General features: G+C 42.2%; 1 protein-coding gene across 7 annotated transcripts in view; it reads right to left on the minus strand.

Annotated features, from left to right (window-relative positions):
• Window positions 1-14892, minus strand: part of TNRC18 (trinucleotide repeat containing 18) — a 206777-nt gene that overhangs the window by 78328 nt on the left and 113557 nt on the right. For all 7 annotated transcript variants that reach the window (XM_069209985.1, XM_069209990.1, XM_069209991.1 and 4 more), the window contains 6 exons: window positions 13727-14671; window positions 12625-12803; window positions 9708-9844; window positions 9054-9182; window positions 5295-5469; window positions 3721-4096 (listed from right to left, as the gene is read on the minus strand). In XM_069209985.1, the coding sequence (XP_069066086.1) occupies window positions 3721-4096; window positions 5295-5469; window positions 9054-9182; window positions 9708-9844; window positions 12625-12803; window positions 13727-14671 (1941 nt within the window). The remainder of the gene's footprint in view (window positions 1-3720; window positions 4097-5294; window positions 5470-9053; window positions 9183-9707; window positions 9845-12624; window positions 12804-13726; window positions 14672-14892) is intronic.

Consider the following 14892-nt stretch of genomic DNA (forward strand, 5'->3'; position numbering starts at 1 on the left):
TGTCCAGTGCACACCAAATGCTGATATTCACTGCATCCGCCATCAACCAATGCCTGGATCACAAAGAACCAGCAGTCCTCGGGCAGCCGCTACATGAACCAATACCACAGGGCATGGGAGTATCGGTCTGAGGCATAAGGTGTTCAAACATGGCAATGTCAAACTGAGGGAAGAGAAATTCTTCTTCCCAAAGATATCCAGCCTCTTGGATTCTCTATCTAGTGGGTGGTAGGGAATCCACCTGAGTTTATGCCTCACCACCAGGCTCTCTGAAGAGGGATCGTGCGACAGGAAGACTGGGTCTCTAAGGCTGGGCGATGGCATCAAGAAATCATTCTGTGCACGGGGCCCCATGAAAAGTTTGACCCTCACCCCAGGAGAACATCAGTGAGGGCCTCAAATCGGAGTCGAGGCTCTACAGAGGTCACCCCCCTGTTAAAGCACCTGTCAAGACATTGGTCTTTATTGCGACTGAAGTTTACTGCAGGCCAAGAACCTCCACTGGCCTGCACATCATAGTCCTAAAAGATGCCCCTTCCTCAACTGCAGGGCCTGGAGGATAAACCAGGCCAGTGTCTGGGCACGGGTCCAGATCATTGGCATCACCCAGCTCCTAATGCCAGTTTTTCTTCTAGTGTCCTCCACCAGGAGGCCATAACTGTGCGTTGGGCACAGATCCAGAGGTGCCAGATGGCATTGAGCCGGAATCCACTCATGGTAACCTAGGAGGAGTACCTCTCAGCTCTGTGGTGCTCTAAGGAACACAGAGGGAGCCATGGGCCCAAGGATGGAGTGCATGGCATCATAAAACTCCTCGAGTTGGACAGGAGTCGCTCCAGGGACATCTAGGACGCATGGAGCAGACCCAGATGCGCAGGTGGAGTGTGGGTACAGGGCCTAAAAACATAGAGCTAAGTGAGGCTGAAGAATGCATTGATTTCTTGAGCTTCTTTGGCTTACCCACTTTAGAAGAGGAGGAGACTAGGAGTGGGAAGACAACAGTCCGCAGGAACGGCTCTGTGAATTCCCCAGTGATCTCTCTTGGTCCCAGGATGGACACAGGGCCGCCTTCTGCTGTCCCACCAGGAGCTTCATCTCCTGTTCCTGAATCATGTTCAGGAGCATGGACTTGCAGTCAAGCGTGGCCCAATCCTAGGCACCAAAGGCAAACCAAGTTTGGGTCAGAGATAAACATCTGTTTGACAATCCCCACATGGCTTAAACCCCGTATGTTTGTTGGGAGATGTGTTCCTAGCACACTGGAAGCAAAGCTTGAAAAAGTCAACAAATTGTAGGAAAAAAGTGCTAAAAAAGTGACTTGTGTAGCTCTCCTGATCCACCCTGTTGGCACAGAAAGAAAGGAACGAATGTTGGTGTGCCGGGGTAGCGCCTATATAGCCTCAGATGCAGACCCAATTGAAATGACAGATTTGCATTTCGTGTTATTAGGCTTTATATTGCAAAAGCAAATTATGCAAATTTCACTCCCCCAGACACGATCACTTCTTAGCTACCACCTGTTATTGCCAACCCTTTCAAAAACTGGTTTCCTTTTCTCTGCAATATCAATATTTGGCATACATTTTCACTGAAGTTATTCCTTAACTTCTGGCCCATATTAAGTATTCCTTATTTTTTTTAAAGCAGACAGTGCGCAATGTGATGCCGCTTGCATACTTAACAGAATGCCTTTCACAAAAAACCTTTCCTTCTGCCATTAAATGTAGTCTACAACCTAAGAATACCCAAAGGATGCTTTTCTGCTATGATCTTCCATTACTAACAGAGGTCCTGTGGATTCAATGATCTAAAATTGGACTACAGCAGGCGGGAGTAGCTCACATAGTCCTGCATTTTTTCTTTGAAGCCTGGATGTTCTGTATCTAGGGCTCTTAAAGTGAGACAAAGTCTCCGAAAGCCAAGAAAAGGATGAGGACTGTATAACCTTATTCTGGTCAACGATAAACAACTGGAGCGCTTTGGATTCAATGTATGCTAATACAGTCCCTAATTACTTTCGCTGCCACCACAAAGTAACGTAGCCAAAAGGCAGCCTTTGCGAAAGAGCTTTCATGGATGGGCAATGGAATAACAGTTTCAGGGCATGGCAAGCAACAGTGCTCGGTACCTTGGTGCTCCAAATACTGACTGTAGAAGGGCGGTAAATTCGATTTTGGCAGCTTTGCTCAGCAGCACAACGGATCATAAAGAACAGGTCAAACTGCGAAGACACTGTGGGCCAAATAATTGCTGGAATGGGCATGTTCAAGTATATACATCGTTATAGCGATGACGGTTACGATCATTACTATTCAGCATTCTCTACACAAACAAAGCAAGCATAATTTTGCTATCCAAAAGAGAAAGTGTTCTTACTCTGCTAGATTTCGAATTAACACTTTTATTCACATGGATTCAAAAACTGGACACCTGTTCGTAAAACAATAATGCATGTTCTACCTGCAGTTTCTAACTGCAACTAATCTGCACATCTACAAATGTGTGGGGCGCATAAAAGGCGTTAATTAGGGTGGTGCCCCCCCACCACTCCATGTCAGGACACTCCTTAGCTTTTTATCTACATATAAATGGCATCAGGTTGTGTTAGTCTAATTAGGTCACTGGATGTAAACCAAGACTACAAAAGCCTGAATGTATTATGTTATAAATTAAAGTTAAAAACAGCATCTAAAATGACGTAGGTGAAGACCTTTATAGGGCCAACACACATTTCAGTTTGTAAGCAGTTACTGGACCCTATTTACGTGCAGACTTTACAATAACTTTTAAGCAGGGTAATTTTTGCCGTCATTCTGTGGATAATTATCCTCTCATGATGGATATTTTATTCTATATGCTTGCATTTAGTCTGCTTTGTAATGAATGTCCAGTCAGTTAGCGATTCCCGCCCAGCATCATTTCAAATCCTAAAATTTTCGTAATCAAGAAATACACAGAAAAAACTGCTTATCTGTACAGTGTTGAAAGGTGCATCATGTAACTCCAAAGAACTTTGGCAATGGTCTCATTAGAGCTTGACATATAACAAATCTTCACAGGGAATCCTGTGCAAGGTACTGTGATCTTGAGGACTTCAGCAGCTTAGTAAAAACTGTAACCACTATTGTTTAAAAATAAGCACATCCAAACTGTAGTACAGCAGTCTGTGCCACAGACATACCGATGGAACATCTCGGATTCGGTGTATTCTTAGGTGTTTTGCAACTCCCTAGAAATGCACTTAAAAGCCATAGGCACTCGCATGGTTTGAAAAATCAGGCAATGAATGGTTGTTCAGACCTTATATGCTGGTCCTGGGCTGGGCTGGGCTGTGCATAAAAGAACTTGATCTCACTAGCCACTTTCAGTTAATATCCGCTGTCTTTTTTCAACTTTTCACACTTTTACTTAGAGGGTCCAGAGTGCAGAAATGTGTCAGGTGCTTGTCTGAAATATATAGCTCTCCCTAATAATTCAAATATAAACTAATATATTAAGAAATAAGCTATTTAGATTATCAATTAATAGACAACTACACCACTATTGCCAATTGACAAACGTGAAACTGGGGCTCTATCATCATGTTTTATTTTTTTCAAATAGTCACATTGAGGGATAAAGAGTAAAGAATGTACTTCTAATATTTTGATCCCGAACCACAGTTATAACAGCAGAATAAAGGGGAAGTGGAAAAGGACTGGAACTTGTACAATTACTTACTGTACGAGAAGCTGCTAACTTCTGATACTGCTGGCGAATTTGAAGCTTTCAGCTGACCTTTGGACTTTAATCGCACTTCTGTCTTCGTCGTTTTGGAAGCCATTTTGTGTTTAGTTCCTTTAGAGGTATTCAAACGCAGCCCTTTAACCCACTTTTTATGATCCTCCTTGCCCAGCAAGGTCTCTTGGGTGCTTACATACTTGCTGCTATGTCCATTCGCTCCAGACCCACATTTCTCTTTGCCCCCCGAATGCTCTGAAAACCTAAAGGATGACTTCAGTTTGTCCATTTTCGTGAGCGACAAGGCCTTGTCCAGCTTATTAGCCAACTGTTCTTGATCACTGGCCTGCCTTCTCTTCCTCTTTTTTGCATGAAACTGAGAAGTGAAAAGAAAAGTTGGTAAGAAGAAATGAGATCTATATATGCATAAATATTTAAAGCAAACATTTCAGACAAGGAACAGAAGTGCTAAAGCCATGACACCTTAACTCATGACAAAATTCTTTTTGGACATGACCTACAATGTAATACCTTACAGAATGGTTTATCCCACACCTTTTCTGTTTATAAGTGCTGAAAATCACACCGAAAAGTGCACATTTCTGGAACCAACCACTAAATAGCAGAATAATGCACAGCATGTGAATACAGAAAAGATTCATGCTGCAAAACAGGTGTTACTATCACATCTACACAATTAAATGCAACCCTTCTCACAATACTGCAAAGAGATGATAAAACAGAAGGGGAAATTAAAACTGATGCAGCATTTAATAAAGAGAGACTTTATAGTGACAACAAAAGGAAAATTGAGAAACAAATGTTGTACTTTTACAAACTTTGTCCATAATAATCAAAAATGGTGTACAACTGTGCGATGAAGCCCCTAATTGACAGATGAAGTGAAATACATTCTAGTTTGTTAATGTCTATGCTGCGGTGCTAATTTGATTCAATTAAAAAAAAAGTAAAGTACATTTTCATTTATATCGTTCCACAGAGGTCCTTAATATACGACTCAGATAAATGTGACAAAACATCACAAGGCAAATATATGTTCAAAAGGAAGTCACAGGGATGACCCAATAAATTAGAAACCCATCCTTAAACCTTGCAGCCTCTTTGAAACTGTACTTCTTTGAATTGACCTTTCCTCATATTGGTTAAGTTGTGAGGAGAGTCCTAGCTCTTCTGTGGATCAAGTAGACCTGGGCTGCAAAGACAACCTTCCCACTTCACCACGGTTGTGTGAATCTGGTAAAGTGACTTATCCACAGTTCCCAAAGGTGTCAAAATTGTGCTCAACAATTAAGCATGGAGCACAATTACCTAACTTGTAACAAAAAAAGCATGGTATTAAAAAGCACAGCACTAGATCCCAAGAGCAGTGTGTTTAAAAAGAAAAAAAAAAAAAAAAAAAAAAAAACTGTGCGTAAATTAATAGAATTGAAAGGTGTTCAGCTATGTCCTAGAGCAACACCCTTGGGATATCCTTAACTATTTGAGCAAATTGCTACATGTTATTTCAGCACAGGTGTGTTGTGGAGCATGTAAGTACATGCAGAGGAACTGACCTCATGTGAGTAACTTGGCGCTCCGTCGAACTCATCCCAACTTCGGTTCCTTCCTCTCACTTTTCCACTTGTACTTTCTATTTCATCCTCCTCCCCCTGAAAGGGCAACCGCTGTTCCCTTCGCACTGCGTCACCCACCTCCAAGTCTTCGGAAAGTAACATGACCTTGCCTTGTCTGGTTGCAGAGGAGTAGGGAGGGGGAGAAAGGGATGAGAGAGGGGGGTAGATATTGGGGGGGGGGGGGGGGGGGGGGGGGGGGGGGGGAAGGGTGTGACAGACATAAATGTTTATTATTCGAAGTCCAAAAGTCTTTCTAGCCGTAAAATCCCAACAGGAGAGAGTTATTTTGATAAACTTGTCCCACTGAAATATAGAAGAAAGTCACACCTTCAATATGGATGCTACCAAATATTTTTCAATTACTGCTCCATAAGCAGAGACTACTTCAAACATTTTCAACAAATACTGATGTGCATGAATATAACTCATTTCACCAGCCAAAATAGGGAAAACATCCGGATCAGTCCCACCTGGATCTGACCTTGAACTCTGATCTGCTTATTGCTGGCTTTATGTCTGCCCAGCTCTATGTTCAGCCTCACTAAAGGTTGTCTCCAAATGACTCCGGATTTGTTTTGTTTTTTTTAAACATTAAGAGCCTCCACATAAAAGGTGACACTTTGCAGTTTACAATAAAAAAACAGATGAGGCAGACTTAAAAAGTATATGTATGAACAATATTTAAATCATAAAATGGAAGTTGAAAATATTAACGCTAGTGCTATTAAATAAATAAGCTAAAGATGGATGTAGGTAGAGTTCTTAAATTAACTTTAGGCATACTTAGTCAATAGCAATCCTCTAACGATTGAGGACTCAATTATGATGCTGAATAGCAATTTATAGGGTAAGCAACATTAACACATGTTACAAGCCCAGATATTTGGAAAACTGCCCTTTCAAAATGAAAAAATAACAGGTAATGCAGTCGACACTGAAACTCTTAAAAGCATAGCAGTAAGAGAATTATACAAGACTTTCGTTGCACAATCACAATGTTATTCACTATGCAAATCATGGCATGGTCCAACAAGTTAAACTTCCAGCGGAGCTTTAGGTCAGACACTTAAGCACACAAGTTTGTAACATGACTTGACTATTCATCTCTCAATAGTTCTTCTAGTGGCTGGGTAAGCTTTGCCTGTTTGTGCAAAGGATGAAACATAAAGGTTCCCCTTCGTGGATGATTTTTTTTTTTTTTTTTTTTTTTTTTTTAAGTAGTACCTAATTGTACGTCTAACATTCAACATATCTACGGCTGTCTCTGATTGTGTTTTAGGCTGATGGAGAATGCAGGTATGTGTATGGCTTGGTTAATATTAAAGTGTGATGACACATTTGGGATAGACTGGGTTTGTTCCCATCACTACTCGGTCCTTGTGGTTTTGCAGATTAGACTCCTCATTTGTAAGGGCCTGAACCTCGCTAACGCTCAATAAAAAACGGTACAAGGAAGGCTGTCATTAGAGTTAGATGCCTGAATCCCACGTTATGCGAGGGTTTGAAATGAGCTTTCATGGGGTTCTGTTAGCACTAGGGTAGGTTACACCTAGGTGTTGGGCTGCACAGGGGGATGCTGTCATGTTTGTTCACTAGTAATCTTTTGATGGCTGGTGCAGTGAAGAAAGTTCCCCATATTACTCCTTGTGTATATGCCACAATGGCTGCCAAGTGTGCCCTGAGTGAGGTTTAGAAAGCTCCTCATCCAGTGGGTGTCCAGTATACAGCTTTTATTGAGTCCTTTTCTGTTACACCAGTGTATGAATCAGTTCCACTTCGCAGTGTAGCACTTCTTGTGGCAGGCTTTCTGTCTTTAAGTATCACTATGGCTTTTGCTGCCATACATAGGTGACCAAACTCTAGGTCCTCAGAAACCATGTTGTTAGGCTCAGGGTAGCTGATTCTGGATAGTATGCCTTCCCCCGCCCCACCATATTGTCAATTTTCCCTAGCAACTAGTTTGTCTGGCCTACTGCTGAAGTGCTATTAAGAATAGCATTATTTTTGCCTGCTTGAATTTCTGTGAGACAAGCAGAATCAATGGTATTCTGTGGAGGGGGTGGAAATCATTGGCAAATTTCACGGGCCATTTATTGATATGGCATTCCCTATCAACTGGTGGTGCGGGTTCCTGGATGCAAAGCTTTGCAACTTTATGTTTAACATGTGCTTCTGGGGTGCCGATAGGTCTGTATTTGATGTGCCTGACTTCAGAAAGATGTCCTCCTCTCGAAGCTGTTGCTCGAGTTCCCACTTCTGTGAGGAGTATGGCTCTGTGCTTCAGCCTTTTGTCCATGGGGTAGGTGCATCACTACCTGCGTTATCCCTCTTCATCTAGCCGACATAGATGTCCTGTGCCCAAGCCCCATCCCCAACTCTCATCTTAGGCTTACTCTCGGATATCAAACCAGCTCTTTTTGCGAGGCTTCCAAACCCACACTTTCACAGGGCTCTCTCACCTGCACCCCTGATCTGTGTCGATTCCAAAGGCTTGCCTCCTATGGTGTTTACCCATGGCGCTCTTTGGGCTTCTGGCTACTTTTTTTTCCCAAGAGCTTTTGGGACTGAAGTTGATCTTGTGTGCCTTGAGTGAGAAGTCTTCAGCCTGGACAAGGTGTGCCCCTTGGTTTGTTACCTGGTGTGTCCTGCGTCCTTCTCGGCCTTTTTTCTTAATGATATTAAGAACATTGGAGCCTTCCCCAGTTCGGTCTTCTCGTGGATTTCACTTTTGCTCAACTAACTCTGATCCTTTAACAATGTGTGCATGTGCTGGACTGCACCACGGTGTTATGTGCCCACTTCTGCTTTTCTCTTGCTATGAGGGTTTTAGAACTCAGTGCACCCATCAAAAGTCGTAATGCTTTGGGAGCCAAAGATTGCACACGCCAAGGGCGTGCTTTTATGCAAATTTATAGGGGCAGATGGGGCAAAATCTAAACGGAGTGTGCTCCACACCCCTTGCTCATTGTCCAACCCAGGTGGTTGATTTCCCCCTTCTTGAAAACCTCAAAGAGCTTCTGTGCTTTCATGCCCTTCTTTCAAAGTCCGTCGATATATTGGTTGAAAACCTTTGGTGTTTTCTTAGAATTCTATAAGAAACAATGTTGTTCTTTGGCTCGGGAGCATTCTGCCGTGGTTCAGACCCAACAGCACAGGAAAATAACCTGAGGATACCACCTATGTCAAAAGGTTTTGCAGAATACATGTGATATCATTCAAGGAGTAACAAAGGTAAAAATGACTAAAAGACCCAATTCCAGGCCAAACCCCTAGATGGTGGAATAATGCACAGCAGCACCAGACTTCAGAAAAGATTAATTCTGCAATATTTTTTTTTTATTGTGGAGTTGAAGACTAACGGCTGTTGAAGACCCTCCATAAGGCATAGGCTATTGCTGCATGCAAGGACCTATAAAGAGGTAGATGAGCTGATGATTCTGTAACATTCCAGTGAGAGAAGAATGTTCTAAATCAAACTGGGCGAAACAGAATACAAAAACTGGAATATTACAGGAGGTCTGTACGCTGGTTATTGGCTTAAAATGGAGATCCGAAATTCCAATGTTGTGACCATCAACTGACAGACATGCTCTGCATTTCATTAACCTTTTGCCAGTTTCTACCTCTAGAGAAAGAAACATGTACATATGGGTTAGCATCAAAGCCCGCCACACCCACCATTCCGGATTCCAGTCTTACTTTCTGCTCTTGCTTTCACTCTTCCCTTGCTCCAGAGAGGGTGAGAGGGCGTGTGATCCATGCTTCCGCTTCTTGGGCCTTCCTGGGCCTCTTCTTGCCAAACTTCTACTCTTCTCATCACGTTTGTCTCTAAAAAGTAAAGTGCTCTTATTAGCCAAAGCAAGACAATGGTTTATAGATTAATCAAACCAAGCTCTACAACTGGGTTTCCAATGTAAACTGATAACTATCCTGAACCTTTTCTACGAAGTTTTGGCACTGCAACCCTAAAGCAACTTAGCAGTTTCTTCTAATTTGGATTCACATCCCACACTGCTTAGCATCTCTACATTTTACTGCTAAGATTTTGCGAGTCAAAGAAATAATTATTACATTAGATATTGAATGGCTGTGGAATCCAAAAAAATGCCTCCGGAAGATTGTATAAAATATTTCAAACATTGGTGTGCTCAGGTGAGAAAATGGTTATTGGACTGAAAAAAAAAACGCCTGCTACAAGGTTAAACAAATCAACGCTGTACACCAAAGGGGTTCAAATACCTACTGACTGGGATCTTGTGCGTTAGCAGTAGATATGTTTCAAACATACTTGAAATCTCTCAAATCCCTGTGCCATTAAAAGAATCCTTTCTAATTTGAATAGGCATGACTCACTCCGACTCTCTCCGTCGCTGCAGTTTCACCAGTTCCCGTTGCTTCTCCTTGTACCGCCTCTGCAGCTCCGCCAGCTGCACCCTATAGTCCAGTTCCATGGCATCCATGTTATCGATGGAGGATTTCATCAGGTACATCTGAAACCGAAGAAAACCGCGAGTAAATCATTCAGATTTTAACTCGGAAATCTTCTATGCAATATTTACACACATTTGGCAATTGAAAAACAAAAAAGCAGGCACAAAATACGATACGTTTTGAACCCCATTGGCAATTTCTTTGAAAGGGATAGCACAAGACCGATCAAGACGCAATTCGTACAAAGGCAGCAATATATGTGTAAAAAAAAGGCTTATTTCCACGTAATATCCAAATAAAAGGGAGCAGCATTAAAACAGAAAACTAGGTGACTGGAGTCGGGAGCTCGCAGCAATTTGTCAAGAGTGCCTGGACTATGGAGTGCGACTTTTAACAGATGTTCAGATTCATTGCAGATGCACCAACTACAATTAACTCATTAAATAGGAGACAACTTTGCAAACATGGCTATCACGTGCTAGGGCAGGTAGGCTACACTTTCCGATACTGCAAGGAGTTAAAGCTTGAGACAGCTGTATTAGGAGGAGATAGCTGAATTACTATAAAGAACCTTCATAACTGTCTAGGGCTGTAGGCCATCGCATGGCGTTGCATGAGCTGGATGCAAGCACACCGTGTTTTGACAGTGGGGGTGTGGCGGCATAGCTACCTGCTGGAGACAGTTTCTTAGGGTCGAGCCTGCAAGTGCATGCGTCTCGTAATTCGTCAAGGCATGTCTGGCATTTTTTCCATTTTTCTGTGGGAGTACGATCAAGCCCTAATTGATTTCAACTTAATTAGTGCCTGCCCGCTGCTCCAGACATGATCAAGTAACTATTTTGTTCCTTGTAACTTCTAGATCCCCACAAACAGAAGGCTTGTGACTGGCAAACACGTGCCCAGCCGGACAAAAAAAATTGCAAAGTTTTAATTTTTTTAAACTAACTTTATTTTTGTTTTCTTAAGTCGTCTTTTCTCACTTGCCACTCATGTTTTCTTTTGTTTTTCGCTCGTGTGCGCTGTTGACAATTAACGTGTTCGAAATATGCGAGACCTATTGCATTGCAAATGCTTGTTTTGTACTGTAGCAGAGCCTAGTTCCCATTTCAGATGTTCAGGGGAATGCTGCCACCTTGTGGCTAGAAATTTAAAAAATAAAGTTAAAGACCCATAGAATAGTCGCAAAGTGAGTATCCAACACAGAAACTGTCGAACATATATGCTTATCCAATGAATGAGAGAAAAGAGACGGCATTGGTAGGTCAGGTGATAGCTCTCCTGATCAATAAATCATTCTATGAGTACATGAAAAAATAAGCACCTTCGTCTCAGGTGGTGTCGCTTACGGATTCTCATATGAACCATTACTCACAGGAAACCAATTCCAAAGTGGAAAAGCCTGATATCAAAGGACTTCAACAACAGCATGTGCGAGTGCCTTATTTGGGACTCTAAATTTTTTTTTCGGGGACTTCAATTTTTTCCCAGAAAGCAATGTTGATGCAAGGTGAAGAGACTGTCTACCATACCTCCTTTTCTGGCTATTTAGGGAATTCTTCAGATAACGAATGCAAGAGCTCACCAGAGTTCCTCTGCATCTCCCTCTTCACCTTCTGCCAAAGGATCGAGCGCTGACTGCTCAGGATGTCTCTCTGGACACAGTAAGAATACTAAAGACCATGCGATAATTCAGCAGACCGTGATGAGTCACTCTTCTGAAAATGTGATACTCCCAGCATGAAGGAACGCAAAATAAATGTGGTGGGCAAGTGATACCTTGGGGAAAAAAGCTCTCAACAAGGGAGCTTTTCTTCACAGTGGGGTGGCCCCAAAATCCCAAACTATCTCTTGCACACCGCCACCCCCATCCCCCCCACCAGAAAAAAATCAGCACAAGCCAAATATGTATGTACCACTTAAATTGCGCCCCTCTAATGATATCGCTGTCAGAGCATTTGCTAGAAGGTTCTATTTATTTTCCACGAACCACCACCAAACAGGTCTGCAAAATGATTCCCCTAGAACGAGGAAATAACACAAACCTCCATTTTCAATTCAGTTAAACGATGATTCACGTATTATGAATATAAAACTGTAAAACTGAAGGAACATGATCAAAAAATACAATCTCTTTAGAGGAGCACTGTTAAACTCCCTGCGAGTTGTAAATGATATTAAGGGAGAACACCCAAGATGGATTCCACAGCACCGAAGTCAATAAATGAACTCTATAGTACAGCCACATAAAATAACAGAGCGCGGAGGGCAAATCTGGAAGAATCTGGCCTACAGCTTGAGAGAAAGCAGCATCAGGAAAGTCCTATCAGGGGTCTCTGTGTTCAATTCGCCCATGGCACAAGACCATGCACCACTCGTCAGCTCGTCATTTTTTTGTTGACATACTGGGAGGGTCCTGCGCTAAGGTCTTTGTAAAAAATAAGTACTCTTTAATATCTCGGGGTTTTATGGCATTTAAGGTGTTAAATACATTTATTTTATTTGCAGCTTTCTAGGGGATAAAGGGAGCAATCTCATGATCTAACTCCGCAAAGGACTCTCCAGAATGCTGCTGAAGGTCGGACCAGGGCACCTTTAAGGCATGCACTTCTATTTTCACCATCGTTTACAGCTCAAGAAGTAGGCCTCATTCTCCTTAGTACTTTCTTTCCACGTCCAACAGGGTGGCATTTTTGGGGAAATTAAAACAAACCCTTTTGAAAAAAGGTACTCTTATTGTTTTCCTGATTGAAGAGCATATTTTTGCAGCATTTGTGAACATGCAATATATCCTTTCCATCCCAATCGCATGACTCCCAAGTCCAGCATATGATCTGCTTACCGGCTCTTCCTTTTTCTGCATCCAGCTATACTTCTTGTTGGGATTTAACTCCCGAGGTAGCCGAAGCGGGCACTTCTTCAGACTTTCCTCTGTTGGACCAGACAGGACTTCCATCAGCATTTGCGTACTGGCTGCTAACAAGCTCTGAAGGCAGGGACGGAACGCCATGCTTTCCAGACCTGTTTGGTGGACAAAGTTTAGGATGAAGCAAGCAACCCATGACAGAATGTATCCCCCACCGCATTTAACGTTTCTCTACATAGATTAGTTGTGCTTTCTGTTAATCATTCCTTAAACAGGATAAAAAATGTCAGTCTAGCCACAATTGCTGAGCGCTGAATTAGTTAGACCCTACTGTCATGCAATTTAGACTGCAGATCTGGATGACAGTGGTTCTTAAGGGAGTAAAACTTTTCATTTATTTGCTATGTTTGCTGAAGATAAATACAACTACTACCTGGCTTTCAGATAAAGATCTGTTTATTCACTCATTTACTTGGGATCTTTTATGCAGCGTTGGACAGGCCGCAAGAGAGTTGAAGCACATTACATGGAACATAAACATATCAGATCGTATGAAGTTAGATAACAGCAAAAAAGTCGCATGGATCAGCGGGATTATCAATGTAAGCATATAGTAGGTTTGTTAGAAGGATAGGGATGAAGGGAGAGCGTGTTGGGCAACACGATGATACAGTCAATTTATTACATTAATGTTGAGTCTCAAATCAGATAATGAGGGAAATTCAACATAAATACTACAAAATCTTTCACAACTATTCATAGAATCATGTTAAGAAACTACTTTTTTTTTTTTTTAAACCAGCATTTAAACCAGGATATCAATACTATTGAAATTCAATTTTCCCCATCTTAGATCACTGTAGATCCAGGCTACAGATACCTTCCAATCACAATCTGGACAAAATTATATTTTATTTTTCTACAACTGTCAATTGGTCGGGATAATGGATCTCATGATCCATGAGATCAACGAAGTCGGGTCTTTCATGAAAGTATTTGAAATAGTATTACACAGGCTGGTCCTGTTATTTAGGAGAAAGGCAGGCACACAAAATTTTGTGACAGATGAAAAACTTACTTTGCATTTCTTGCTTCCTTTTTTCAAGCTCCATCTCTGCAATTTCGCTCAGCAGGGAGATTCCGTGAAGAAAAGAGGGTTCCAAGGAAGGCATGTCCGTGTCGATTTGGGCCGTAGTAACACTGATCGTTGTACACATGGAAAGTGCCTCTGGCATTTCGGTGGCAGCCACCAGTGCATTCATGCCCGCAAGAGGATCCTCCATTTTGAGGTCAATTGAGTTCAAGTTAGGGATTTGATGTTGTATTGGTTCCTCAGCATAACAGTCAATGTCTGGAAGGGTCTCACTTCCCTTAATTAGTGCACTTATACAATCCTCCTGCCTGCAAGAGTCTACATTCTCTGTTTGATCTGGAAGAGAAAGTTCGTCCTGCCCAGAAGGACGTTCTAGCTCAGCTTGTTCAATACCTGTCTCTGTTAGGGAGTTCAGAGAATGAACAGGGCTAGGACAAACTCCCAGGCCACTACCAACCTCCTCCTCAGCCTCTGGTTCTACAGGGCAAGCCACTTCATGACAGTCAGACAGAGAGGTTTGAGGTGAAGGTAGATTTTCCACAAAATCACTTTTTACATCATTCTCCTGTGCTAGGAGGCTCGAGTGGTCTGTGCTTTCCATGGAATCCACAGTAGTGTACTGGAATTCTGTGCTTTGCTCACCAAGGTCTTTCTGTTTCTCCTTGATCCCAGACTCTTCGGACTCTTCCTCAGTTTTGACTCTTTGCTCCAACGTTTCTGACTCATTCAAAGGCTCCAACATTTCTGTACAGACAACCGGGGTTGGTTTTAAGTCAGGAGATGTTTGCATATGTTCAGGGCTCTCAGTGGCCATTGGTACATCTGGAGCCAATCCGTCTGCATCAGCAGCTGCAGTAGGTTGGAGTAGGTATGGATACGGTCTTCTGAAGGATGAGGGAAGAGACTGGAATGAATATCCCGGAGGCACGTCTAAGAACAGGAATAAACAGAAAATCAGGATTAAAATGTGTAACTAAATTGCATCTGAATAATCACCCACAGTTTAAGTCAGGGTAAACAGAATCGGGAAGAAGGCTATATAAAAGTGCACAAGTTAAAAATGTACCTAATACAGTTAAGAGATATTTTCTTTATTTTCTACAGGTCCTGTGATTCCCACAGTATATTCAAATAGGAAAAAGTCTGCCCTA

The sequence above is a fragment of the Pleurodeles waltl genome, chromosome 10 (genome assembly GCF_031143425.1).
Source record: "Pleurodeles waltl isolate 20211129_DDA chromosome 10, aPleWal1.hap1.20221129, whole genome shotgun sequence".
In the NCBI taxonomy this organism is placed as follows: Eukaryota; Metazoa; Chordata; class Amphibia; order Caudata; family Salamandridae; genus Pleurodeles; species Pleurodeles waltl.